This window comes from Opisthocomus hoazin, chromosome 1, assembly GCF_030867145.1.
Source record: "Opisthocomus hoazin isolate bOpiHoa1 chromosome 1, bOpiHoa1.hap1, whole genome shotgun sequence".
Taxonomy (NCBI): Eukaryota; Metazoa; Chordata; class Aves; order Opisthocomiformes; family Opisthocomidae; genus Opisthocomus; species Opisthocomus hoazin.
In genome coordinates, this window is record NC_134414.1 from 124001757 (window position 1) to 124027202 (window position 25446).

The 25446-nt window shown below is 41.7% G+C and overlaps 1 protein-coding gene across 3 annotated transcripts in view; it reads right to left on the reverse strand.

Moving 5' to 3' along the window:
- Positions 1-25446, reverse strand: part of CRYBG3 (crystallin beta-gamma domain containing 3) — a 95300-nt gene that overhangs the window by 3073 nt on the left and 66781 nt on the right. For 2 of the 3 annotated variants that reach the window (XM_075434794.1, XM_075434800.1), the window contains 9 exons: positions 23162-23304; positions 21917-22043; positions 20887-20919; positions 16865-16974; positions 16211-16337; positions 7135-7274; positions 3597-3720; positions 1189-1347; positions 425-584 (listed from right to left, as the gene is read on the reverse strand). In XM_075434794.1, coding sequence (XP_075290909.1) covers positions 425-584; positions 1189-1347; positions 3597-3720; positions 7135-7274; positions 16211-16337; positions 16865-16974; positions 20887-20919; positions 21917-22043; positions 23162-23304 — 1123 coding nt within the window. Of the gene's footprint in view, positions 1-424; positions 585-1188; positions 1348-3596; positions 3721-7134; positions 7275-16210; positions 16338-16864; positions 16975-20886; positions 20920-21916; positions 22044-23161; positions 23305-25446 lie in introns of those variants that run through there. The other variant, XM_075434808.1, reaches the window with a different exon arrangement.

Here is a 25446-nt window from a genome sequence, read left to right on the forward strand (position 1 = left end):
CTGCCGTGATGGGTAATTAGAAGGACTGGGACTTGAGCAACGAATTTTAACCAGCCTGAAAACCTCAGGAGTGAGCACTTTTCTCTTTTTGAGCCACACCTATTCCATGGTTGCTTTTCCTTCACCATTTTGTCTTCTGTAAGTTGCATTTCTTGCCATCCGCACTACTGACTCCCTGAGGCAGAACAGTAGATCTGATCAAAATAAACCTCTGGGATCAAGAGTAAGGTTCCCCCCTGCCCTGTTGTTTCTTGTCCCACTGTCAAGCAACTGGGAATAAACCTAACAGGAAAGATAGGCTTCCGTATTTAACCTTAAGTACAGAAAGAGCTGGAATATGGCAGTTAAACTCAATCAAAAAATGCACTTAGAACAGGTTTAGTTGTGGTGGTTGTTTTTTTTTTTTATTTTTTTTTTTTAATACCTTTAATATCAAGCACCAGTTGGTCACTGAGGTATGAACTGATGGTTCCATCCTCATTCAGTCTCCACTTTTGCCTGTCCTTCCCATGTTCTGCCCAGAGCGCGACTTTGGCCCCAGGCACATCTCTGCCGCCAATCACATCCAGACAGGCGTTGTTAGCCTAAGGGACAAGAGGCGAAGTCAGATTCAGGCCACAAAGCCTCCTTTTGTGTCTGCCTTGTTTCTGCTTCAGGCACCAAGCCCACTGCCCTGATCATGGTGTAGCTGGTACCAAGCCTGGCAAGCAAGCTAGGAACAGATTATTCAGCAGTTGACCAGCTGCTTGATCAAAGGACGTGGTCTTTGTTACTTCAGGTGTTTCTTATGTTAAATCATCAGCTTTTTATATTAACAACAGACTGTCAAAGGCAGCTTTAATACAAAATCACTTACTTTCTTCGCATATTACTTTTCAGAGAAATTCTTCACTCTTTAGAGATAATAAAGTTAAACTTGCGACTTTAAAACAAAACCAGCTTTCTACTTCCAGGAACATCAGTCCCATTTAGACAGATGTGCAAAGCAGTCCAGCTTGCCAATGCAGACAGATCAAATCTGCCTACACATAGTAGGAGGATGTAGGTTATAAGAGTTTTGGTTTAAGATGCGTGGGAGAGGCCAAGAGCTATCCCGGTGTTAATGCTGGCCCACAGTAACAGCCAGAAGCGAAGGTGGAGGGACAGCAGGTGATGCAGCCCTCCCACTTCCAGCACCTGGACACTCACCTTGGATTTGAAGACCCCACGACAGTAGTGCCAGATCTGGGTATTCTTGCCATTGTATGGGGACGCGCACACCGATGTTGCTCTTACATCTGCAAGGCTTCCAGCGACTGTCAAATATTTACCTTGGGCTCGGTTCTTCACTCTGAGGTACACTGCTGGCTGCAATAGTGTGAAGGCAGATAGTTACAACACAGAGATTAAGAAACTCCATGTGAGAATGCCTCCCCTCCATCTTACATCAGTTTTCTAAAGCGTATGTTCTGTTTCCAGTTTCAGGCAAGGATGCTCAGTAATTTTTTGTTGGAAACAGATGTGCACGTAAAGCAGCAGTAAGTGTTTTTCACATACAGACAGACAGCTGTATGCAGCAATGGCAAATAGTTTTTTTAAAAAAACGTATTTGTCTATAGAACTAATTCCTGTGATACGCAAGTATCTCTAGTTCAGCACATTTCACTCATTCCAAGGCCAGTAAATGGGCTGTACTCCACAAGCTTTTTATTCGTTCTCAGGACGCAAAACTTACCAAGTCATGTATCCAGCAACTTCAACCCCCATTAACTGGAATATATGGCAGAGTTACACCTTTGCTCTTGAACATACACGGAAAACAGGATGCTGACTTGGCATTCCTGTTTACTCAGTTTACTCAAAAAAAGAGCGAGATTTTGCACAGCTACTACAGGGTTTGAGCTTTCGCTCTGTTACTCACCGACCAGCACAAATAAAGAGCAGTGAGTTATAAAGGACAGCTTTGCTGGAACCCCAACTCCAGCATAGTTTTTTCTGCTGGGAGCTTTGAACCTCCTCTTTTTCATATTAGAGCAAACCCTAAGGTAGAGACAATAAAGCCTTTCTCCCACTAAGCATCCATAAATTAACGTGTACTAGCACACTGTATAGTTACTCTTTACAAGGAAGGGATCGTGTTATGAAGTCGCTGAGCAAAATTTTCGTGTCTCATTTTCTGTAAGTTTCAAATGTTTTGCTGCTTCTTGCCTCTTGACTATTTTTGTAATTTGTAATGGAGACAGAAGGAAGAAACAAAGTGGTGCAGGTTTGTAGTACTACTCCAGTCTCCAAAAAATACGACCATATGCCCACAGGAGTGTCAAGCACTGGTAGCTGACGGCACAAACTCAAGGAAGCCCTCAGTTTGCAGGATTTAAAACAAAACCAAACCAAGAACACAATCACACAAACACCAGATGCCAAAGTCCCAACAAAGTAGCTGAAGCAGGCCTTACACCACTACTCACTCTTGCAGTGTAAAAAACGACGCTACCAAATACAAAAGCTCTGCAGATTGCTGGCTGAAGAGAGAACTCTGTTTTTAAGATCAGCACAAATAATTTTCATTATTATTTGCAAAAACAGAACCAAAATGGGATCTTTCGGTAGATACTACTTCCAAAGAATTCCAGGGAGCTGTCAGCTTCTTAGACTAACAAATTATTGGTGTACAGGGGGGAAATCCTTTACTTTTCCAGGGAGAAGGAGGGGGGAGAGCAGATAATGCATAACTAATGTTAGAGATGATTATTTCTGTTCACTGCAACATTTCCCCAGTTGAATCTAGTGTTTAAAAATAAGGCAGCATTTATCACTCAGTGGAACCAAGTTGTTCTGCGAGAAGCAGAGCTAACAAAAACTCTTCCCCAGTGAAGTTACCGCTCACGTTCCCTGCTACGCTCCCCTGCCCTGCTCCTCTCTGCCCGACGCTGCCCTCCCACAGCTGCACGGCCACGCACCCAGCAACACGTGCTTTGACTGGTTTGGAGCTCGTGTGTGTCACTGATTACCTGACGCATCCTGGAAAGGCAGAGAAGCAGAATTCATTTCCTTGAATGAGGGGCATTTATCTCAGTCTTGCTTCTCTATCTGACTTTCACAAAGCTCCTAAGAACTTTGTGGTTTTGAGACCTGAATCTTTGAATGAGATTGAAACTGGCAGTACGTGGGGGGAGGCAGAGAGGGAAAACCTGGCGGGACTGCATAAACTTTGCTTCTTTTGGAAATCCAGGCCACAGCACAATAACATTTGCTCTTGCTTCCATTTATGTTAATTATGAAACAAGGCAATGCAGAATTGGATTTCTCATTACTATTGTTCTATGGCAAAAATGTAAAAATAGAGCATCTACAGAACATGCTAATGAGCCTTTCAGAAAAACAAAACTTGGCTCCAAGAAACCAGGAATTATTTCCCTTTAGGAGCCTAATATAGATCTCAGTAACTGCCACTGGAGGAATTCTCTGCTTCAGTGATCTTCCAGTAGGTCCTTCTGCCTGTCATCATTTGGCCTGATTTAACGAGCACAATCACAGCGTTATACTTCGTAGTAGAGCAGATACTTGTGCACTAATCCCTGTCCAAAAACAATTGTCCTCATACACTCTTAGAGTACCTGCTTCACAGGACGAAGGGAGCTGATCACTTTCCAGCCACTGTGTTCATTCCAGTTTGAAATCTCACTGGGCTCCAGCAGAATCTGCTTTCCTAAAAAATTACATCCTTCATATGCAATCCACCTGGATACAGAAAACAGAACACGACAGACCACACGTTAACCATAGCAAAACTAAACTACAGGCCTGCGTGCAGGACTGGGCTTTCGAAAGCCCCCAAACCTCTCCATAGTAGTGCCAACATCAAACCTCTATTACTGTGCTGCAAAATGCCATCCATTTCAGTGGTGTAACTGTGTTCTGCCCAAATTGACCCGTTTTCAGTTTGTCTGTCTGAAACTTGTAAACTCCACTCCCCCCAACTGCCAGTTTTTCCCCACAAATATGAGAACCTCTGCGCAAACTCAGATGGGAATGCTGCAGGTTCCAGTGGGCATGCATTCGGAAACCAGGAAGCCACACACCAGACGGCACTACTTGCAGCTTTGCCTGGTTGTACATGTTAATTCTGAGAGGATCTTGACCAATGTTTTCTTTTGTTACAGTTAAAGCTTTTTATAGCTATTCCACTTGTCTGAAAACACATATGAAATATTTACTCCAAATCTACACATTGCTGTAACAGACCTTCCTGTAGTGAATCTATCTGAGCCTTGGACACAGCTGAATCCCTTAACACAGAATTAAAGCACCCACACACACAGATCCCTCGTTATCTCGGCATCTGCTCAGTAAACACTGCCTTGCTGCTTACAAAGGCAGCCTGAGGATCACAGATGGGTTTTGTTTCTATCAACAGGACATTGTTGTGCAGACAGTGAATTCTAAAGGCTTGACTCATTAACTCATCTGAGCACAAAACAAATACTGGTTTCCCCACCTTACCTGTCCTACAGGTCAGCTGCCAAGAACACGAGGGATGGCTGCACTCTTAAGTCGGTCAGAAAACATCCAGGAGCAGTGCTCATAGCACCTGTAATTTGCTTTTCCCCACTGCATGTAATTTGGAGGAACTGACAGCCAGCCTTGCTCAGGACTCCATGGAGGCTAAAATGTGCCAACCACGAACTGCCTCCTAGTGAGCCTGCATCACTGTTTCTACAAATCAAGCTGCACACCGTCTGCCTGACAGGTACTCAGAGCAGCCTGACCACCACTGCGGCTTCCTCACACTTCTAACACATTCCTGACTTTTTTCTCGCGATGCTTTCTGTCAAGACACTGAGAATTCACTGTTAACGTTCTCGGAGCATTGAACGGTCTCATTTGAAATGCAGTTTCAAAGCACACATTTATATGTACTTTATATGTATTCATATTTACTGTAATAACCATGCGAAGCCAGGTTGGGCTTCTGGCATTCAGCGACACAAAACCCACCTGGGCTCTCACGACGACCAGCAGCCTCCGCTGTGCCATCTTTCCCACACCCTGGAGTACCCCAGTCCCCTTTGCAAGCCACAGTGCAGGCTCGTGCCATTTCTCACGGATCCTTGTACCTAAGCCTGGCAGCAAGATGCTGTCTGTATATTTACATAAAACTTTGTTGTTTGTCTAAAGCTGACAGCAGGCTTTGGGGCAAGGAGCCAAAACACATCTAAATCCGCCTTCCTGAACTCTTGATCACAGATAAGGCAAACAAACCCTCCAGGACATTCCACAGACTTCCCACGATCACCTGCCAGCCCCAACCTTTAGGTTACCTCTGCAGCGTGGGATGGGGACAGGCTGCGGAGGTCTGTTTCCTAGGGAGCATCACAAGGAGCTCAGAGAAAGCCCAGCCATGCTGCCCCGACCCTTCCCAGAGCCAGGGAACCAGCTAACCTGGCTTGGGTACTCAGAAATGAACAGGAAGATGGAGAAGGGGCTGGACTGTTGCACTCACGCTCTCGCACTTTTCTACTGTGTGGTCCCAAAGCCATCACCCTTCCTTTAGAGCCAACTGCGTGGGCAAAGCGATTTGATTTCCAGTTCCACACCCCCGATGAGAGGGCAGAGAAAGCTCATAGAGATGTTCCCCCACAGGACACACTTTTGACAGTAACACTTCCACAGAGGTGTGAAGATTTACCACTCTCACCAGAAGTCAGTCAGGTGTTCCTCCCAAAGGTGGCCTTTCCTCCTCCAAGCTAGCAGAGATCACGGAGAATGTGTGTATGCTGTTCTCAGCCTCAAAGGGCAGCTGCTTGCACGCCCACCTGGGGCACCTCAAGACAAGAGCAGCAGACGATTGCTCACTCTGTATATTTTCATCAAGGGCTCAGGATGGAAGCAGCACAGATGTTAGGGACTAGAATTCATAGCGAACTGGCAAAGCTCTGTGGGGCAGCTTATATGCACTACGGGCCCACAGCTAAAGCTAGTTGCCACTGACTGCTCTTAAAGAAAGGGAGGTGCAATCCCTAACCAACCTTCCAAGAAAACGCTTGTGTGAAATCCCTGAAAGAAAACAGCCCGTGGTGCTCTGGAACATTAGCTAGGTTAGGCTTAGCCTTTGTACCAACCTCAAAGAATCAGAGGAGTGCTCAGCAGCGTTATCACAGATATCCGTAGAAGGGTTTTGACTTCTTGGTGGTAACAGACAAGACGTGTTTGAAAAATTCATCGTAAAAATCACAACAGAGATATAACGTAAGCTGTGAACAGTCTATACTAATTCCTTGCCCAATTAGTTGAAAATTTGCATGGTTTTGTGTCATGCCGTAAGATCTCTAAAGAAAATTACAGCCTTTTCTATGTGAAAAAGGTGGGGAAAAGGTTAAAAATAAACACAGGAAAGGTGTGTCGCATTAGAAGAACAGCAGTTTCCAGTCAGTCTCAGCTGCAGGAAGAGACTCTGCAAGTTATTTGTTGCTGCTGTGGATGCGGAGGCTGAAAACCTGGCGGAGACAGAATACCTGGGAGTGTCTCCAAAAGGTGAAAAGGGCAGATGTGGAAGAGGTTAGGAGGTCACTTCTGCAGATGTAAAATGGTTTTCACAGAAGACCCTGGGTGTGTATTCACTCTCATGGAGTGGGGTTAAACTATAATAACAGAAGCAAACTACTGTTCCAGCTGTCACATCCGCCCCAAGCTGCTCTCGGACGTTGCTGCCTCTGTGGCAGCTGATCAGCATGCCAGGCTTCACTGAACCACTGCAGTGGTTTAAGTTAAATCACTGCAGTTTATAACCGGTATTTTACGGTCAGTTAATAAAGGCAGTCCAAGTTTACTCTACTTGTAAGTCAGCAATCAAAACCTATTTACTTTCGGTTCCTGGATTGAACAACAGTCTCTATTGTTCGTTAATCTATAGGAATAAAACGACTAGTCAGAGGGGGAAATACACCCTCTGCCCAGATTTTTTGTTCATTTTGGGTCCTGATACAAAAAGTGAGTCTAACATTCGACCATATTTTAGGATTTTATATCGTCTCAAAATGAAAGTTCGAATGTGAAACACATCCTGTGGAAAAAAGGCAGTAGCTGGGAGAAAATGCATGCCCAGTATTAACTCCTATAATGTAAAACTGACAAGAATATTACTTCCATACTTACAATCCACTTCTCACCCATACAGACTGAGTGTAAAAATGAAGGTCCTCATTCAAAACAGAATTGATGGGTTCACTGAAGTGCAGCTCTCTGCCCTTGCAGCATTCCAGAGCGAACAGACTTATGGAGGGCTCAGCAAAGACCTGGTGGGGTGGGAGGAAGGGGGAAAAAAAAAAAAAAAAGCAAAGTTTTACTAGGAATAGTCTAACTTCAGCTGTTAGGCATGATGCACACATTTGCCCACTTCAGTTTAATTTCCACATGCGTTTGGGTTAGATCATGCTCCTTCAGCAAATGGAACAGCAATGAAAAAAAGGTACATCCACCAACAAAGCACACAGAGCAGCAACATACTGGATTTATCAGCGCCTTTGTCATCAGAGTGTTGTGCCCCACTGACACAGGCCAGACACAGTGAGTCGCTTCGAGATGCAGAGGCCTCTGTTTGCATTTGAAAAATCTCTTTATGATCTGATTTGTATCATCAGGGCCTTGATTCCTTTTCATAAACCCAGTTTATTTATTTATTGATGGAACAGGTTACAGCAGTAGTTTTCAGGGTGATCTGCAGATTGCAACTAACGTAGGGAGGCCAATCACAAGTCTATTGTCCATAGACCTCAATTAGCAGTGGTTCACTGGAAAAATCTTAGGATCTACAAACTGGAAAAGGTTAGAAATGCCAGAACTAAAAAGTTCTCCATGTTTTTAACAGTCATTCCTATTTTTCTTCTGACAATCTTGAAGAAATGGTATAATTACTAACCCCTTCAATCTCACTGAAACATTTTTCGCTTAATGTCCTTTTCTACAGTTGAGAGATTGCCTATGAAAGCAATTAAAAAGATCACTGTGCACGAAAAGGTGGTAAAGGCTGTGTTTTTCTGCTGATCTTGCAGAGGGAACAGATTTAAACACAAAGTCTGTGCCTTAGCACAAGGAACACTTGTACAATTACTCAACATTTTTAACCTAAACCATAAAGGAAATATCATAACCAAAATCATAAGGACTTGTAATTTATATCTCGATGCAGCTGGTAAAGGAAGAGGAAATAGGTCTGAATAACTGCTTCAATTAGCAGCCTCTCCAGGGAAGCCACCTTGTTCTTAGGAGATGTTATGCTGAGACAGCCAGCTCAGGCAATGGTAAGATTTCTTTTGCAGCAGAAGACATGGCCTCAGGTGGAATGAACGAAACAAAATCTTGAATTAAAGTTGACACAGGCACTAAGTAATTAAAAGATTTTAACTTTTACGTTGGAAGAGGCATGTGTGTTGTAGTGAAGTGTCTCTGAAGAGCTCAGTGGTGATTCAGGACTTACAAATTTACTGGCACAGACTCAGTGCACTTGGTATGTAGCTGGCTGTTCAGATTCTGCCTCAGAGAAATTGCTTTCCTCTGCCAACCAGTGCAGGGACAATGCAAGTCATGCAACACTGCATGGATAGGGAGCTTGCTGAGACATTTTAAAGAAGAGCCTGGGATCATCTACTTGGACAGATTTTTAAAGCCCGCTGCCCTCCTAAAAAACTAATGTTACAAAACAGAAAGAGATTTAAACCCACAGCATTTTTATTTTGCAATGTCATTTCTTCCCACCTGCTTTCTGCTGGCTGGGGCCGTCAAGTTTACAGTGTATGTCTAAAGGCTTACTTTCAAATCTAGACCAACAGACCTAGTGCAGGCAGCTATTTCTCAGGTTGCTTTGCTCAGCAAGGCACTATCATCACACTCCAGTCTGCAAGAGCCTACTCCCTTAGTGCTGGCTTTCACCTGAATGGAGACCAGAAGCCATGTCCAGAACAGGTCCAACAGGGAAAATATTCACAAGTGCGTTAGTAAACGTGGGAAACACCATGTGGCATCCTTGTTTTTCGACGTTGTTACCAAACCCTAAAATTTATCCTGCTGTTGCAATATTCAATACATTAAGAGACAGGGATGCTGTACTAGGTGGACAAGTCATCTGATCCAGCATATCCATTTGCACAGCAAGAATCAGAACAGCCAAGCGGTGAAATCAATTAAAATGACTCTAGCTTTCATGTGGTTGAGACTGTTTGAACTCCATGGGCCTGAAGAAGACCTGTCCGGTTGCTCGGAGTCCCAGCCTGTCAGCACGCAGCAGGCACTGCATCTACGACACGCATACCACGGATCACAACGTCTGATACCACCTTTCCGGTGAGACCCCAGGGTGACTCCACTGATCTTGGCAGAGACGCAAAGCACAGAAAAAAGAAAACATGCTGCTGTCTGAAGCACTGAAGCTCTCATATTTCCATAACCATATATAGAGCAATGAGCTGATTACTCACTTTATAGATACCGTTTCACACCAACAGCTGGCAGCAGTGACTTGGCCTGGCATTTTTCTCTGATTTTGTTTTCACAGCTCCATGGAAACTACCAACAGTAAAAAGCAAGGTCTTGAGGCTATGCTGTTACACTTATGATGGAGGTGTCTTGCTCCCACCCTTCCCTGCAGAATGCTGAGGTGCACTTTCACCCATTCTCAGGTGGAGAGTCATCACCAACAGACAAGCATGAGACTGACAGGATCAGCTTTCTTCACCAAGGCCTAATCCTGCCAGGCCAGGGAGGAACAGGGCTCTGTGAGAGCCAGAGGAAGGGCAACGGGGCAGACAATACAAGAGGGGACAACCTCAGACCGTGGCATGTCTGTAGGTGGACCCCAGTCCCTGATTTTGAAAGCTGAGCTAAAGACCTCTACGTTTACCCAGGACTGGCAAGTCATTGCCACATCTAGGTCAGCTTCCTTTCATAGTTATTTCAAGGAAAATACCTGAAATGCCATCCTTTGGGGAAAGCTTGCCAATGGCAAGAATGACAAAGCAATAAAGAATTACTTAACCTGATCTTTGTGCCTTAAGGAACTAGTTGCCTTGCTTAAGCCAGCACCAATAAAGTTTTAAGAGGTTGTTCGTCCTGTTTTCTAATGCCAATGTCCAGGGAGAAACTTCAGAGATTCAATGTATTTAAGAGGCCGGTGATTAAGGATGGCTATATTTACATAGCATTTCAAGGTATAATCAGCCTTGTGAACTGTTAAATACAGTGATACCCTTTACTTAACAGGTGTGGTAGTCTATGGCTAATACAGCACCTGATGCCATGAAAATGACAGCTTTTTCTCTTACCCATGGTGTTATTTCAGAGGCTGAAAAAAAAAAAAAAAATCTCTTGCACAGTTCAACTCAGCTCAGACTTTTCCCTCAGTGACTTCTACCTTTTTTTTAACAGAGGGAAGCTGTGCACCACAAATTTTTCACAATTCAGAATTTTATACTTTATCAGTTCAGAAAAAAAGTGCAATGCAAACCTGAAGTGTTTGATACTGAACAAAGACCAGTGCAAGATGAGCTTCCTTTCACATGCCTTTTGTTTGCAGAGCAAGGCTTAGGTGCTTGACCCACTGAAAAGCAACAGTGTATGGACACAGAGAAGCTAACCAGAAGGTGCTGCAACTGAAAACCAAGAGCACAGGTGAATTTGCACACACGCTTATAATAAAAACAAGTATGGTTTTAGCTATGGATAGCATACAGATAGTTTTTCATTATGAATTTTGTGAAAATTATTACTAATAATTTAGTTAGTTAAATATTTAATAAATATAGTCAATAATTTAGTTAATTAAATAATGCTGAGAAGGGCTCACCCCAAACCATATTTTACCTCGCACCTTTTTTTGCAAACATAGATTTTGCCAACTTTGATGGGAAAGCCAAACAAAACCAAAGAAAGAAATCCACAGGGCCGGCCTAAAGCACGAATAACCCAGTCACGGCAAGGGTTGGCACATTTCCCCACCCTGCGTCCCTGCTGACCCGCTGCTACGCAAACAGCATTCGTCAGAGCCTTAACTGCAGGGGCCTCCGCAGCTGTATTGCAACATCCTTGGAAACATCTTTACTCTTCACTCTTGGCTAACTCATCATTTACAACTGTCCTTACTGAAGCTGTGCTCGCCTGGCTGCTCCCTTCAGTGTGGGAAGGATGCCTGGCTGAGGGAGAGGAGCACGGCGCTGGACAACAGTAACACCCACGGTCTGGTCCCAGCTACGCAAAATGACTCACTGCCTGGCCCTGGGAAATACTGATTAATTTTTGTATCTGATCTCATTACTTGCCTCACAGGAATGATGGGGAGATTAGTTAACACCTATATTTAGCTTAGAAAAGATAATACATATAGAAATAAAGGATCTATCGTGACCGATCAGAGCAAGAATAAGGAATGCCTCACAAGAAAAAAAAAACACAAACCCAAACGTGTTGCACAACCTACAAACCAGATTTCCTTTTTGTTTTTGGAAACTATGAGACCGGTTTAACTTCAGGGCTGAAGTTAACATTTCAGAAGGAAAACTAATTGCTCACTGCAATAACCCTGGATACTCTACTCTTGTTCATGTAAGTCATACAGGGAGTTTGACAAAACAACATGCCTGAGAAAAGACAGCACTAGAGCTGAACTCCCCGTTGTAAGAACATCTTGCAAGGGTTTCTATCCCAAAAGATCCACCTCTTCAAGCAACAACATTGGACAAATGCCCCAATAAGCAACCATGGCCCTATAAATGGCTCAGCTGACTTCATTCACCCACTCGCTTGTCACTAGGCGAGTGGCCCACGCTGTCCTTTTCATGAATTCATGGCAATGCAAGAGGTGAGTCCTGGCTGATGCAGAGATGGAAACCTGCACCTCTGCAGCAAATGCAGCAACCCTTAACCCGCGCTATGCTTTTACCCACCTGCAGAATGACTATTAACTACAATACCAGCAGATTTCACCAGCCAACTTTTCTTGAAGAGTGCTATGGGATTTTTAAATGAAAGGAGACAATGAGAGGCCAGTTACATTAGTAGTGGTAGGAACACTGGAACTAAATAGATGCGTACCCTTCTAATGTTAAGCGGGCTTCCAAAGTGCGTAGCTGCCTGTTCATTTAAAGAACTACTTTCCTGTGAGATATATTTTTAAGCATACTTTCCCCACTTATAAAGTAGTACATGAACAAGACTCCTTGGTCTTTCAGAAGCATTCCCCTTTTCAGAAGGGAAGAGGCCATATAACACATCACTATTCAATATGCAATCCAGATTAATATATGGGTATTGCAGCACTATTTTTCTTCCCAGAATACCCAAAACAAAGGACATTATTTTCTCATTATGGAAGGTACAGATATGCCTTGTTCCTCCTTTGTATTCTCTCATCAACCTATAGCTTTTCCTAAACACTCTCAGCAGGACAAAGCAGTCCAGTCTGAATCTGAGTGAAATGGAACAGCAGGGAAAAAAATACAGGTAGGATCTCCTAAAGGTTTAGTTCAAGTATTACACACCTCGGAAAACAAGCCAAGACGTGAAAGAGGTTCCCGGGAATAAGGCAACACCTTCCCCACTCTCCTTATGAACCTGCTTAACTTTTGCTTTGCTACTTCCTGAACAAACAGTAGAGGAAACTGGTTACAAAGATGTGCTTAATTCCTCTGTTAATGCCAGTGCATAATAAATGGGGAAATAACCCAAGTGAACCACGTTAATTTGTATTTCTTGAGAAAAGGGGGAGTGTGGGTGCGGTGAAGGTATCATTCCATACTTCACTTTTCAGTACAGAACCCATGCAATGTCCTTCCAAGAGCTAAAAGTTATAACAAAAGCTACACAACCTAAAATGCTGTCACCACAGGGAAGAAATCAGACCATCACTAATCTGAGCCTGTTTTCTTATCCAAATGAATTTTGTGTTGCTCTGAAAATTTTGGCTTTTTTTTATTTTAACTGGGCCAACTCAGTGATTTAGAAAGAGATTTTTCATTTTGTTATGTAATTAAGCTTTCAGGCAAATTATATTTCTGGCAATTTTCAACCTAATAACTCAAAAGCTTACTTTCCTTAGAAAAAAAAAAAAAGCTTATTTTTTTTTTCACTTAGAATGTTTGCTGTATTTATTTGCAAATATTTTGTTCGCATCAAAGCTGCATTTTCCAAAGAACAAACTATTCCCTCAAATACATTCCTTATCCTCAGTTGGTTGATCTATTTAACAAAAAAAAAAAATCTGTCAAGGCTTTGCAGAAGTTCTCAGCTGTTTCATATAGATTAAGGCATTACTGTTACCTCACTCAGTCACAAAAATCCCACTACCACCTTACAGTGTTGTTCTGTCAGGTCACAAAAGCACATCCATGTCATGAAGAAGTACTATAAACATGTAACTTTAATCCTCAAATTCTCCTCCCAAAACGAAGGGCCCAGAAATCCTGTGGCAGCTGACAACACCCAAAAAGCCCCTCAAGTCTGTTACAGATTTTAAGTGAAAACTCGAAAAGTTACACTGAAGGTATTGCTGCACGCAATAGCAACATTGCCTGATGTTCCTTTTAGTTACCAGAGAGACAGGAACAGAAAGGGCATTCTGATTCAGGGTCAGATGCAAAACTTGGTGTGGATGCTCAGCCAAGCTGCACACCCCACAGGTGTCAGTGGCCTGTGCCAACTGCCATGTTTCACAGCTGCTCTGGACTTAGCCCCACACAAAGAATCTATACTCTTACATACGTCCTGCACATAAAGGCCCAGAGTCAGAATTTCACTCAGCTGTACAGTCGAGGTAGCATATAGTTAATTATCCAATTACAATCTTGCAAATTAGAAAGGGAATACCCAGATGCCATGTCCTCATTCCTCCAGCAGATTTGTTCTCCTATCCCAAAGGCCTGGCTGAAACAATCTACTTCTAAAGTATACAGCTGGACCACATCTACACCAGTCAATGGACTTGGACTGATTTCACAGGCTGGTAACGAGCTAGCCTTACAATCCTTTGTACTTCTAAAAGCCTATTTTTCTCCCCTTTGCCAGTGCGACACATGGGCTTCTACTTCTGCAGTCAACATCTGGGATCCAGAAACCTCACACCATGAGCAATACACGGCTCCCCTGCCGAGCGAGAGTCCTTCCAACAGTTACACTTCCAGCAAACACATCTCACTTAAAGGAGAGCAGGACATAATGCCCATTCAGGGCTTGGTGTTGGGGTTAAACTTCTCCCTCTTACACCTGAGCTGCTGAGATACACACCTTATGTCTGAAATGGGGCTGGTATTTAAAACTGAACAATAGAAGGTGTTCCCAATGTCAAAACTGGATTCATTAAAGCTATCCCACAATTCCACTTGGGAATACGCTTGCTGCTCTGTTGAATGAGGTAACTGAAATATCTTGTACTAAAAAGGGCTCTGTTCCAGGAACAGCGCAGTGCACACAATGCACAGAATTAACTGCGGCTGTTTCTGACCACTGACTAAACTCACTGCTGCGTGCTCACCATCACGTCTGTCCTACACAATGCCTCTGAGCACTGTCCTGTGCGATCAGCATACGCAATGTGTTAGGGGCCGATGAGGGCATTTCTCTTTGTAAAACAGGTGTGGGTCAACAGCATTTTTGCTGTTTAGTGCCTCAATTTTGTGAAATACAAGGGCTCCTATTTGCAAGGGAGGAACTGAACTAAGAGGAGCAGATCACTTACGAAGTACAGGAAGACACGAGTGAGCTTCCCACACACAGCCTGCCAAATGCACTTCTCCCAAGGCTTGGCCCTCGGTAATCAACATCTGCCAGTAGCTTCCTACTATGCCAAATGGCACAGTCACTTCCCTGCAAGATTACAGTCTGGGGGATTTGGATGAGACCGACCATTTCAAGTCAAAACATCACGCTGATTTAGCAAGCACAGTCCAAAAGCCTAATGTGAGAGGAGATCTTTAATGTGAAAACCGGGGCTCTCTGCAGGTGGGAAGCTATAGCTCCACTGAAGTCACTGCATCTAGGTAACCTACTGAAAAGACTCTCAGCCTCAAGTTGTACATGCTTCCCACCATGCCCATGGCTTCTGGTGTTTGGCTTCTCTTTTTATGTTTGCTTTTAAAAAAATTTGTTCACAACAAGAAAAAAGCACTTTAACACTTGAAGAAAACTGAATTGGGTAATCTTTAAAGTCTAGTTTCATAAGAGTTACACTGAAAGGCACAGGTTACAGAGTGAGTTTCTGTTCTGTGATCAGGGAAGGAGGAAGAGTTTTGGAGAAGTTGGTCAGTGCTAGAGAGGAGTGGGCAGAGCAGCCACTTGCTTCTCTTTTACTGACAGCCAGTTTATCTTTGATACTCCTGCACAGGAGCATACCAAGATATAGGACAAGGGCACAGACATGACAGTAAGACTCCAGAGGCATCCGTCCTGTGTGTGGGATTACAACAGGACGTACAAAAGGCTGTATCTATCTTGTACTGGATAGTAGAATGCATTCCTGTCCAATCCCCTGGCCATAGAAGTCCTTGTATCTCTCACCTTACTGCTACAACAGGTCACTGAACTGCAAGATGTGTGCTTGGGTAGTACAACCAACACGACCTGAAAGTCATGTGCATGTGTAGTAAGTACTTGTCCTATATCTCAGAAGTCACCAAGAGAGAAGATGGCCACACGAGCTTTGGACTGGACAATCTGATGTATCATATACAGCCCACAGGCCACATGTGTGGTATATAATACCACTCATGGTTTGAGATGCCATCAGCAGGTGAAAACCTTTTTTATATTTCTGTAAAATATTTAGTAAATTAAACAATATTATGGCAAGTGTACGCTACCTTGCAATTTCAATTTTCATGTCTTCTGCATTCTCTTTGCTTTAAGATTGAACCTTGGCTATAGGCCAAGAAGCCCCGTATGCTTAGACAGTGCGACAAAATCGATGTCTCACTGTGTATTAAGCTTGCTGAGCTGTATGATAAAGACCAGTCAGAAAAACACCAACCAATGCAACTCACACAAAAGACAGCAGCTTTGAGCCCAGAACACCCAAGAGTGTGTGTGCACGCGTGCATGCAGTCTGGCTTGTTTCCAACCCATAAAATCCCCTACGCCAAGAAAACAAACTTCACTCTTCTCCCTGAGCGGGAGTTTAACGCAACAACTTGCTTCAGACATCTGACTAGGAAAAGAATTCCAAAACGTTATTTTTCTTCAGTAAAGTCCTTACGTATTGAATAGGCTTGAGGGATTTAATTGTAGCAGTCGGGCAGCCACAGGAACTGAGGTCAACGTAGAGGCCTTCCTCCAGCACACAATGATTGTCAGCGATTTCCCCTTGGTAATACAGGAGCCAACTGCAAGAATAATGTAGCAAAAAGGATTAGCTGCTCTAGCTGCTTATTAACAGGAAGTTTTTTTTCAAGATTTAATATTTGCTAAGGAAGTAAGGAATAAAAAATTTGTTCTTGTTAAGCTTAAAAGGTGACTTGAAAGACTGTGCAGCAAACTAACCAAAGCAGCAAAATCAAATCACGTGGTACAGAAATCTCAGTTCCAGAGTCAAACGATGTGAGTGGAATGAGACACTTCTACTGTACCAAGTTCTCAAAATCTGGAATAAATTGTAACTGGAGTCCAAAAAAAAAAAACAAACCAAAAAACCACACAGTAACTGTGCAAGCTTCCCACAGGGAATGCAAAATGGATACTACCCAAACCAATGACAGGACAACAATTACTGAGATGCATTGCAAGACAAAAGGTTTAAGATATGATGGATTATGATAGGCGTGTGTTATGCACTTATAGCTGTCTGGAATTCATAGCTTTTAAAAAAATGTCATATTACTTAAAATGGTAGCATGTAAAACAACAGACTTACCATCCCCGAAGAACCTTAAAAGAACATGGTATGAATGATGTAAAATCAGAAACTTCTGCTGTGAAATCTATACATGCTCCTTGGAAATGTGTATTACTGAAAGCTTTGAGCTACAAGAACAAAACAAAACAAAACCAATGACTAGAAGCAAAATGAACTCATTATCATTAATGTAAACAGAAATAGCTGTGGTCTTAGAGAAGTATCCACGCAATTCACAAAGATATAATAAAAAAAAAGAATTCTCATTTAAGGAATCTTTTACATTTCTAAAGCTGCTTTGTTTTTAGAAAGATCGAGTGTTTTGTTGTCTCTGGACCCAGTACAGGATGCTTCCTAGCGATGCTGAGGCAGTGGTATCAAGCATAAGTTCAAATGCAGCAGGAGAGGGCCCAGAGAAAAAGAGAAGGATAGGACTGAGGGATGTTATCTTCCACCCAAAGTACTCCCAAACTGCAGCTAACTCTTGCTACAGCTCAGTGATCCAGCGCTCAAAACAGGACAAGGAATTGTTGGTCAAAAGATACAGGGTTATTGTTGACAAAGTGCCTTGAAATCTTCTGTGACCACAGTGATCACAGGTAGTTCCTCATTTAAGAACTAGGAGGAGAATTTCTGGAGCAACTTGGTACAGCCTGGTAGATGCACCATGAACTTCTGAAGTTACCTAAGCTGTTTTTACATGTCATGGTGAAGAACTTCAAGCCACATTGAACCATACTCCACCAGTAAGCAGTGATCAATTCACCCTTCAAAAGCAGTAAGGTTGAAAGTGTTGCAGCAAAAGAAAAAAAAAAGGAAAAAAGTAGTATGATACAGCCTATGATCTAAGGCAAAGTCACCTAGAATTCTGTACCCTTGGGCCACCACTGTGTAGCTGAGGTGAGTTTCACTTTAAAGACTGAGAGAGAGGCTAGAAAAGAATGAAAAATTTAACGGTATCAAGAGAATGGCTCATATTCTGCAACAGAAGAAAAACCTGATGGCAGTTGCAAGAGCTATTTCTCCCTTTATGCCCCAAATTGGCCTAGATTACTGCCAAAGAAAAGAAACCAAATGCTTGTGCCAGTACAGAGTGAAAAGGCCATACATAAGTGTCAGCAAATTATTTTATGGAAAAGCTCAGTCTATGTTTTTAAAAGAAATGAATACAATTCCTGTTAATAAGGACAAGCAAAGCTTAACCTGGCCTCGCATGCTCTAACTGCAAACTGGAGAACACAAACCAGCTACAATATAATGAATGAAGTGCAACTGACTTTTCTGTAAATATAATTGCACTACTATGTCACAAAGCATCTATTTAAGCCGTAATTACATAGTATTTTCTACCCACTCATCTCAAACCTCTTTATAAAGGAAATATATACACACGCTTTCTTTCATATGCCAGATGCTATGCAAGGCTTTTAAAAAAGATCTGTAACTCCTTTTCATACAGAATATATCTAATAATGAATGATGGTCTTAATTTGACAAAAGCTGGGGTGAAGTACTGATTCCTCAGTGAAAATGTTGCATATCTGCAATTAGTCTCAAACTGCAGCTATCTCCACTTTGTCAGGATTTGACATTACTATATGAGTTCCACTTCCTAAAATGTCAATGGACAGCATGTTAAAATACAAATACAAGTTATCACAGCAATTATCTTTGCTTCCTAAATCAGCTGTACAAGACAGCTGCTATTGAAAGAGGCTTTGTTCTTGCTGGGCAAAACCAACTTTTCTTTTCAATAAATAAAATGAATGGCTTTTTAGAGTTGGTGATTTCAGGCGTTCTTACATTACATGTAGTTTGTTTATCAGGGAGCCTGGCAGGAGGAAAAGGTCAGGGGAGTTACTGACAGATTTTAAAAAATTTAGCTGCTTTTCCATTTCTGATGCGCAACTGAAAACAGACCTGAAAAGACGACACTCTCTTGTAGACAGCAAAAACAGCTCCCTTAGCTCAGACATACATTTATTTAAGATGGAAGAATGTATAATCATTCAAAACGAACCAGTATATTGCTTATACAAGGGTCAAACATTAGAAAGCTTAAAGATTTGCCAAGCTCATATGCACCATGCTTTGAAGTTCCAAACTACGAGACTGTTGCATCCATGGAAACTTTTATTTTACTCTGAATATGGAAAGTCTTCATATTTATCCAAAAGACCTTCCTTTACTCATCCTAAGTGCTTAAACATTTTCGAATAAAAACTTATTCAAAATATTCCTGTCCTAAAAGAACTGTAGCAATATAAATATTGTTCTTCCTTTCCTAGCTTTACGGCAGAATCCTATGAAAACCAGGACTGTGACAAGCCAGGACAGTATTTTTTAAAAATGGCATTAAGACAAAAGGCAAAACACAACGTAGTACATGTCAGTATTAAAGGTGACTATGCATATATACACACAGAGATTTTTTCACATATCACTGGAAATAAAAAGACTGTAAAGCATAAATCATTGAAACTTCAAAGGTTTGAATTGATCTTAAAGGTCTGCGAAACTGGATTTACATGACTCTATGAATAGTTTTTGGGAGAGTCTGAAAAAGTAGAAGATTTGAAGATGGAGAGAAAATTATCTTCAACTGTTTGGATCCCACTGGTATCTGTTATCATCTACCAAGGCCTCACTGTGAATGTAGTTGCCAGTCTTTGAATTTGGCCGCAAACTGCCACATGAATAGGTCTGGCAGGAAATCAGTGCTTAAGACTAAAATAATACACAAACTATGTCTTCAGACAGGAAACATTTCCTCTAGTCCTGGGTTAATGATAAAATTGTAGAACTAGAATACTTGGAGAAGAACAAGGGTGTGGGCAACCTGCAATGTTGACCTACAACACAATGTATGTATTTCCCATGCGCTTACGGCTATTATACCCATCCAAGCAAGAAAGAGCAAAATTGTGACCAGATGACAAAATACTTCAGTTTTCTGAAGCACAATCATTGAGCTCCAAAGTCTCTTTTGTCTGAAAAAATGTTATGTTTCTTGAAACAAAGTTTTCCAAATCTGCTTAATTAAGAGCATGTCATAAAGAGTACAATATAACCACTTACACCATCACCCATGCTAGCAGCACACTCCAGGACAGAAAAAAGAAATCAATCAACTACAGCAGGAAGGGAGAAGAGCCCTATTGGGACAGAATGTTGCAGGAGACACAGACCATCCTTGGTGATGAGGACAAACACTTTACAGAAGATTTTTGGTTTTGAAAGATATCACAAAGATACATTAATGAAACATAACCTTGTAAGATAATGACAAGAAGTGCAAAGCCTTGAACTAACTTGTTCTTGAGACTAAAAGTGAATTATAGGGACCGCTTTCTCTGTGTAAGGTGTCACCAAGTCAGACATGACTTTCAGGGAAATACAATTTATTATAGAAGAGATTTATCATAGACCTGTACAGTTAAGGTCATCTGTTACTGTGAGGAAAAGGGAAGCACGGAGCAAGTGGTGACTGCTGCTAAAGGAGCGGCTATACATGCCTAGGAGACTATGAAAAGCAGAGCTACCAGCATCCAAGGCTAAAAAATCCAACTTGCCCTGTTGATGGATCTGCAGGTTTGAAGAGTGGAGTTCAATTTTCTGCAGTTTGTGCTTTCTTTTTCACCTCATACATGAGCAAGACAGTGACAAACCAGATATAATGCAAAATAATGGAAAGAATACATGCCACAAAGAGAAGGATGAATGCACATGATAGCGAGTTGCCAGAAGCAGGAAGGAAAGAAGAGGAAAACAAATAGCTTTAGAGACCCAAAGTCACTCAAAACCTACTGAACTGCTTGTATTTTTGAGGACAGAATACTGAAAGATATGATCCGGAATAAGGAGTAGAATATTAGCAAACTTGACATTTACTTGTTTCCTCCATCAACGGTCTCCTGGAGATGGAGATGATAATACTTAGATATCATCTGAGGTAACAACGCAAGACATTCAACATTACCTGTATTTAATTATTAAAGTACTAGTTTAGTACTAGAGACTGTTCTATAATGTCAACATACCAAATGTGGAGGCTCATTTGTTCCAAGTGGTTCCTGCAATAACAAATATATATGCACATAAATAAATAATATTAATTACAATAAATTTCCTAGAAGGCATGTCATGTTCCTGAAATTTGTTAATTATGAACTCAAGAGCAGAGAAAAATACACTTCCCATGCTCTTGGCACAATTCTCTTCCCCATCCTCCGCCACCAGCTGCTTGTAGGCTCACGACTACCTGGCCTGACTGTTCAGCCCCTTTCCACACAGAGAACTTGCATCAGCATGAATCAGTTCATATAATGCGGGTTAGAGCCCATATAAATGTCTCAGTATTTATTTTTGAGTCTATTTCTTGGAAAAAAAAAGACAGAATTAAAAACAACAGAAGACTGTGACACCTCTTTCGACAAGTGCTGTTCAAAATAAGGTTAAATGTTTGTTCCTTTCTTATTTTCAGTGCAGTAGTATCATTCATTATATACTCCTTATTGAGGACTGTCTTTGTTTTGCATTAGGGTTTTGACAGTTCTGGCACTAATCTATTTGGACAAGTTGCACTACCTTGGATTTAACAATGGATTTAAACTGTTTCCTGTCTTTATTTGCTATACATATTACAAATACTTTAGCATAATAACAGGGAAAAAAACCCCAGACCTCTGCTACACAACAACAATTTGGGCCAGATAAATTCTTGAGTGTTTTTATATCCATTACCAATTAGGCATTATAAATTACTATGTTTTAAGGCAAATTAATCTTTCCAGACCAGATTATTCTTTCCATGAATGCCGTCTGCCAAAGGGAAGTAGTTCTTATTAAGTTTCCCTGACAATACTCTTAACAGATAGAAAGATCCAGAGTTTCCATTTCAGTCTCCATCCCTAACAGACTCATCGTACGTCATCCACATGGGTCTTTAACTTGTTTCCAAGTAAACAGAAAATTGATTAAACAGCATACCTCACGTGGTAACATTATTGTATGCTCTGATCTCCAATGGTCTCATTTACGTTTTTCCCTTAAGAAGTTCTGGTAACTCACCAACTTAACTGGTCGAATTGACATGATGATTTTACTAGATCCTCCCCAGTCAAAGAAACATTTATATTTTCCTTTCTCCAATACATATTGTTCTCCACAGAAATATTTCTGCTGATATGCGACCCACCTGTAGAATAACAAAAAAAACACCAACCTGAAAACATCACATTTTTCTGTGTAGTTTGATGAACATACTAACAAGTGAAATAGAACAATTTTCTTTGGAGTTTTCTTGGTAAGTCCATCTGACAGACAGTGTAACATCAAACTCAGCAAGAGGCACAAAACTGTCACAAACATGATTTTCTGCTTTTACTTTGCAAACACTACTTTGACAAACACACAACTTTGGGTCTCTGCATTTCTATCAAATATAGATCCAGCATGAGATGACGCCTTGCTTAGAAGCCCAGAGGAAAGACACTTAACTGACAAGTTTTTGAATCTCTATTAGCTGAACGTTTACCTGTTCAGCATCTCCCCAGTCATGGCTTTCTTCCCACTTTTCCAGTTGGATCTCCGTAGTATTAGAGCTGTCATTTCACACCAAGCATTCTAGTTCCCTCATACTATTTTTAGGCTTCTAGCACTTGTAAGTTTTGGCCTTGCACCATCAGTTAATACTGCGTATCTTTGTCAACAAGACATTGCAGGCAGTTTAATTTATTATTTATTATAATTGTGCTGCTTATTTTCCTCCTGGACTTCACATATGCACACCGAAAGTTAGCCAAGCCCACCCTGTAGGCTGTATCAACTTGAACCAGGTACTCTTCCACATCTGTTGGTTTAACCCCTTGCTTCTAGTTTAAATCGTTCTCTAAAAATACTTTAATTTTCAGTGCCAACAGCCTGACTTTATTACAAATAAGGCACAGCCCATTCTTCCTGTACAGGCTCCACCTGTCCCAAAAGGCATCCCAGTTCTTAACATACCAAAAGCCCTCTTCCATATTACTGTCAAAGCTCCTGTATTACTTAACTAGTGACCTCTGGAGGGACATCACAAGCTTCCTTTACTAACAAGAATGCCCAGATCCAGATCAAGGTGCAGGCATGAGATTTAGAGTAAACTAAGATTTTTTTTCTTTCTTCCATGTACTAAGGAAACTGAAGGAAACATTACTCTCCCCCAAATGTTCACTACCCATATCACGTGAAATATATTTTGTCAAAAGATGTATCCAAACCCAACTGTGCAAAAAAATACTTCATACTTCCATCCATATATTTCAGTAGACTTACACTCCACTTTTCACAAGAATCGACCTTGTCTCTGGGCCAAATCCAGCTTGTTCCAAATCAGGGATTTCTTCATTGATGATGTCTAACGCTTTCCCATCTTCATCATCAGACTGAAAAAGTGTCACTGATGACTCTATGAAATCCTAAGAGGCAGCACAGGAGTTAGAAGACAGGTTAACACAGCTCAGTGACACTTCACAACATAAAACACTTTGAAATAGAGTTGTAGCCTGAAAGATTGTACTTTATAAAGCAGCCAAGGGGCTTAGACCCCTTGTGTGGATCTTCATGGGATATTCTGGCATTGAAGTGCCTAGCTGTAAGCCTGACAGTCTGATACAGCCTTCAGTGGTTTCCACTGAAGAGAGGAAGAACCTGCTGCCCCTGAGCACCATCCTCTCCTCTGTGAGGATGACCGAGAGTGCAAAGATGCGTGCTTGGGAATCAGCAGGGTTGGGGATTTAGCACTGATCTTCTGACAGCTTCACAAATGACTACTCCAAGCATTACTATGACTAGCTTTTACCTAAAGTTCTCCTTCCTCAAACTTTCCCAGGGATATGGCAATAATCATGGAGAGGAAAAGACTGGGCAAGATCACCTTTCCAACACAAGGGGTTTGTAGTTTTTGGATATATCCATTGTGTGACTATATTGTGAATGCTATATATGTGAATATATAGCTGTAAAATAAACCCCTCATGACACTGTCATGTTCTCTCCATGTGTCATTGTTTTATGCTTGCAGCTAGCACAGGGAGCAGTATGCTGAAGGCAACACTGAGAAAACAATGACTTACAACAATCAAAAACCACTTAGAAATAAAGGCTAGGCCAAGCATGCAGCCAGATTCATTTGGTCAGGTGAACCCGACCAAACAGGCTCTTTAGAGGACACCATGCCTTTGTACAGGATTCAGTCATAATGAATAACAAAAAACCAATTTTAGAACAAACATAATGTGGCTCAACTCTCTATATTGTTTACAGGACACTAAAAAGTAATGGAACAAATTCTGTAGTAAAACTGGTTTTCCTACTATGTTGACCATCTCCTTTCAGTTATTCAAGAAGTTGCAACTATTTCAGGTATACACTAGAAATCAAAGTGCCGGGTCTGGTAAAATCGTCATGAACAACTGCACTTTCAGACTACTTTTTAGAAACAAAACAAAACAAAACAAAACAAAACAACAAACTAATGCAGCTTTAGTGCAAATGAAAACTGGCTACCCTTAACAGTCCTAAAGCAAGAACTTGCTAAGAGTTCCTGAAAATCCATTTAGATTAAAACTGCACATAATTTCTTCAAGTAAATTTAAAATACTGAAATACATCCACAATTGTAATTACATTTGAAACATGTTTCAAATGCAGCCATCATTTTTACCTCCCTAAATTTTCACTACAGCTTCTCTTACAATAAGCAGCAAGAAAAACACTTAAAAACACACTTTCAAACCACGGCAAATCATTTTAGACTTGAAAACACTAGTGGGAAAGCTCCAAAGGCAACACACTCTGCTCTGCTCCACCGAAAGAGACGCAGAAACTTCACTCCTCCCCGATCACAACAGCCACAGTCAAACCCCATCTTCACAGGTTCTTTCATTTGATGCTGCAGAAAAGAAGCAAATGCAACTCTCCCCCAAACCAGCACACAGCAGAAACTGCTCTCCCCCCTCGGGAATGTGCCCTGTATTTGACTCCAGTGTGTCCAACACAGACACTAACAGAGCTGGCAGTATGCTGGAAAATACTATCCTACTAGACCTTTCTGTTTCTTCTTTCAAAACATTCCCCTAATACCCACATTAGAGCTTGTGACTGTTCACATTAGAAATATTCAAGACAGACAAAACCTGAAAGCTCTTGCAGTATGCCTACATGCATGTGCATCTTCAACAGTGGGTGCGGAGGGGTGACTTGCAAAAATTCCTCTTTTGTGTGTGATGACTAACCTCTCTGATTCGTCAGGAAACTCAATTCATGCCTCAGCTCAACTGCAGTCACTAGTATGTGCACAGAAACATGGGCTGGATTTTCCTACCGCTAATAAGCTCTGGTGGAACCTGTCACGTTGGGTGTCGTGGTGCAGAAACATCTGAATAGCCTTGCATAGTACTAAGCCACGTTGACAGAGCTGCTACTGACACAGGCTAACGAAGCACGCTGTACCCAGCCTGGCTCTACAGAGCCATTTACGTGCTTCTGCACCATGCTCCCTACTTTGGAAGCACAGCACAAAGACATTTGATCCTATGCTGCCTGAAGCTGACTCGTAC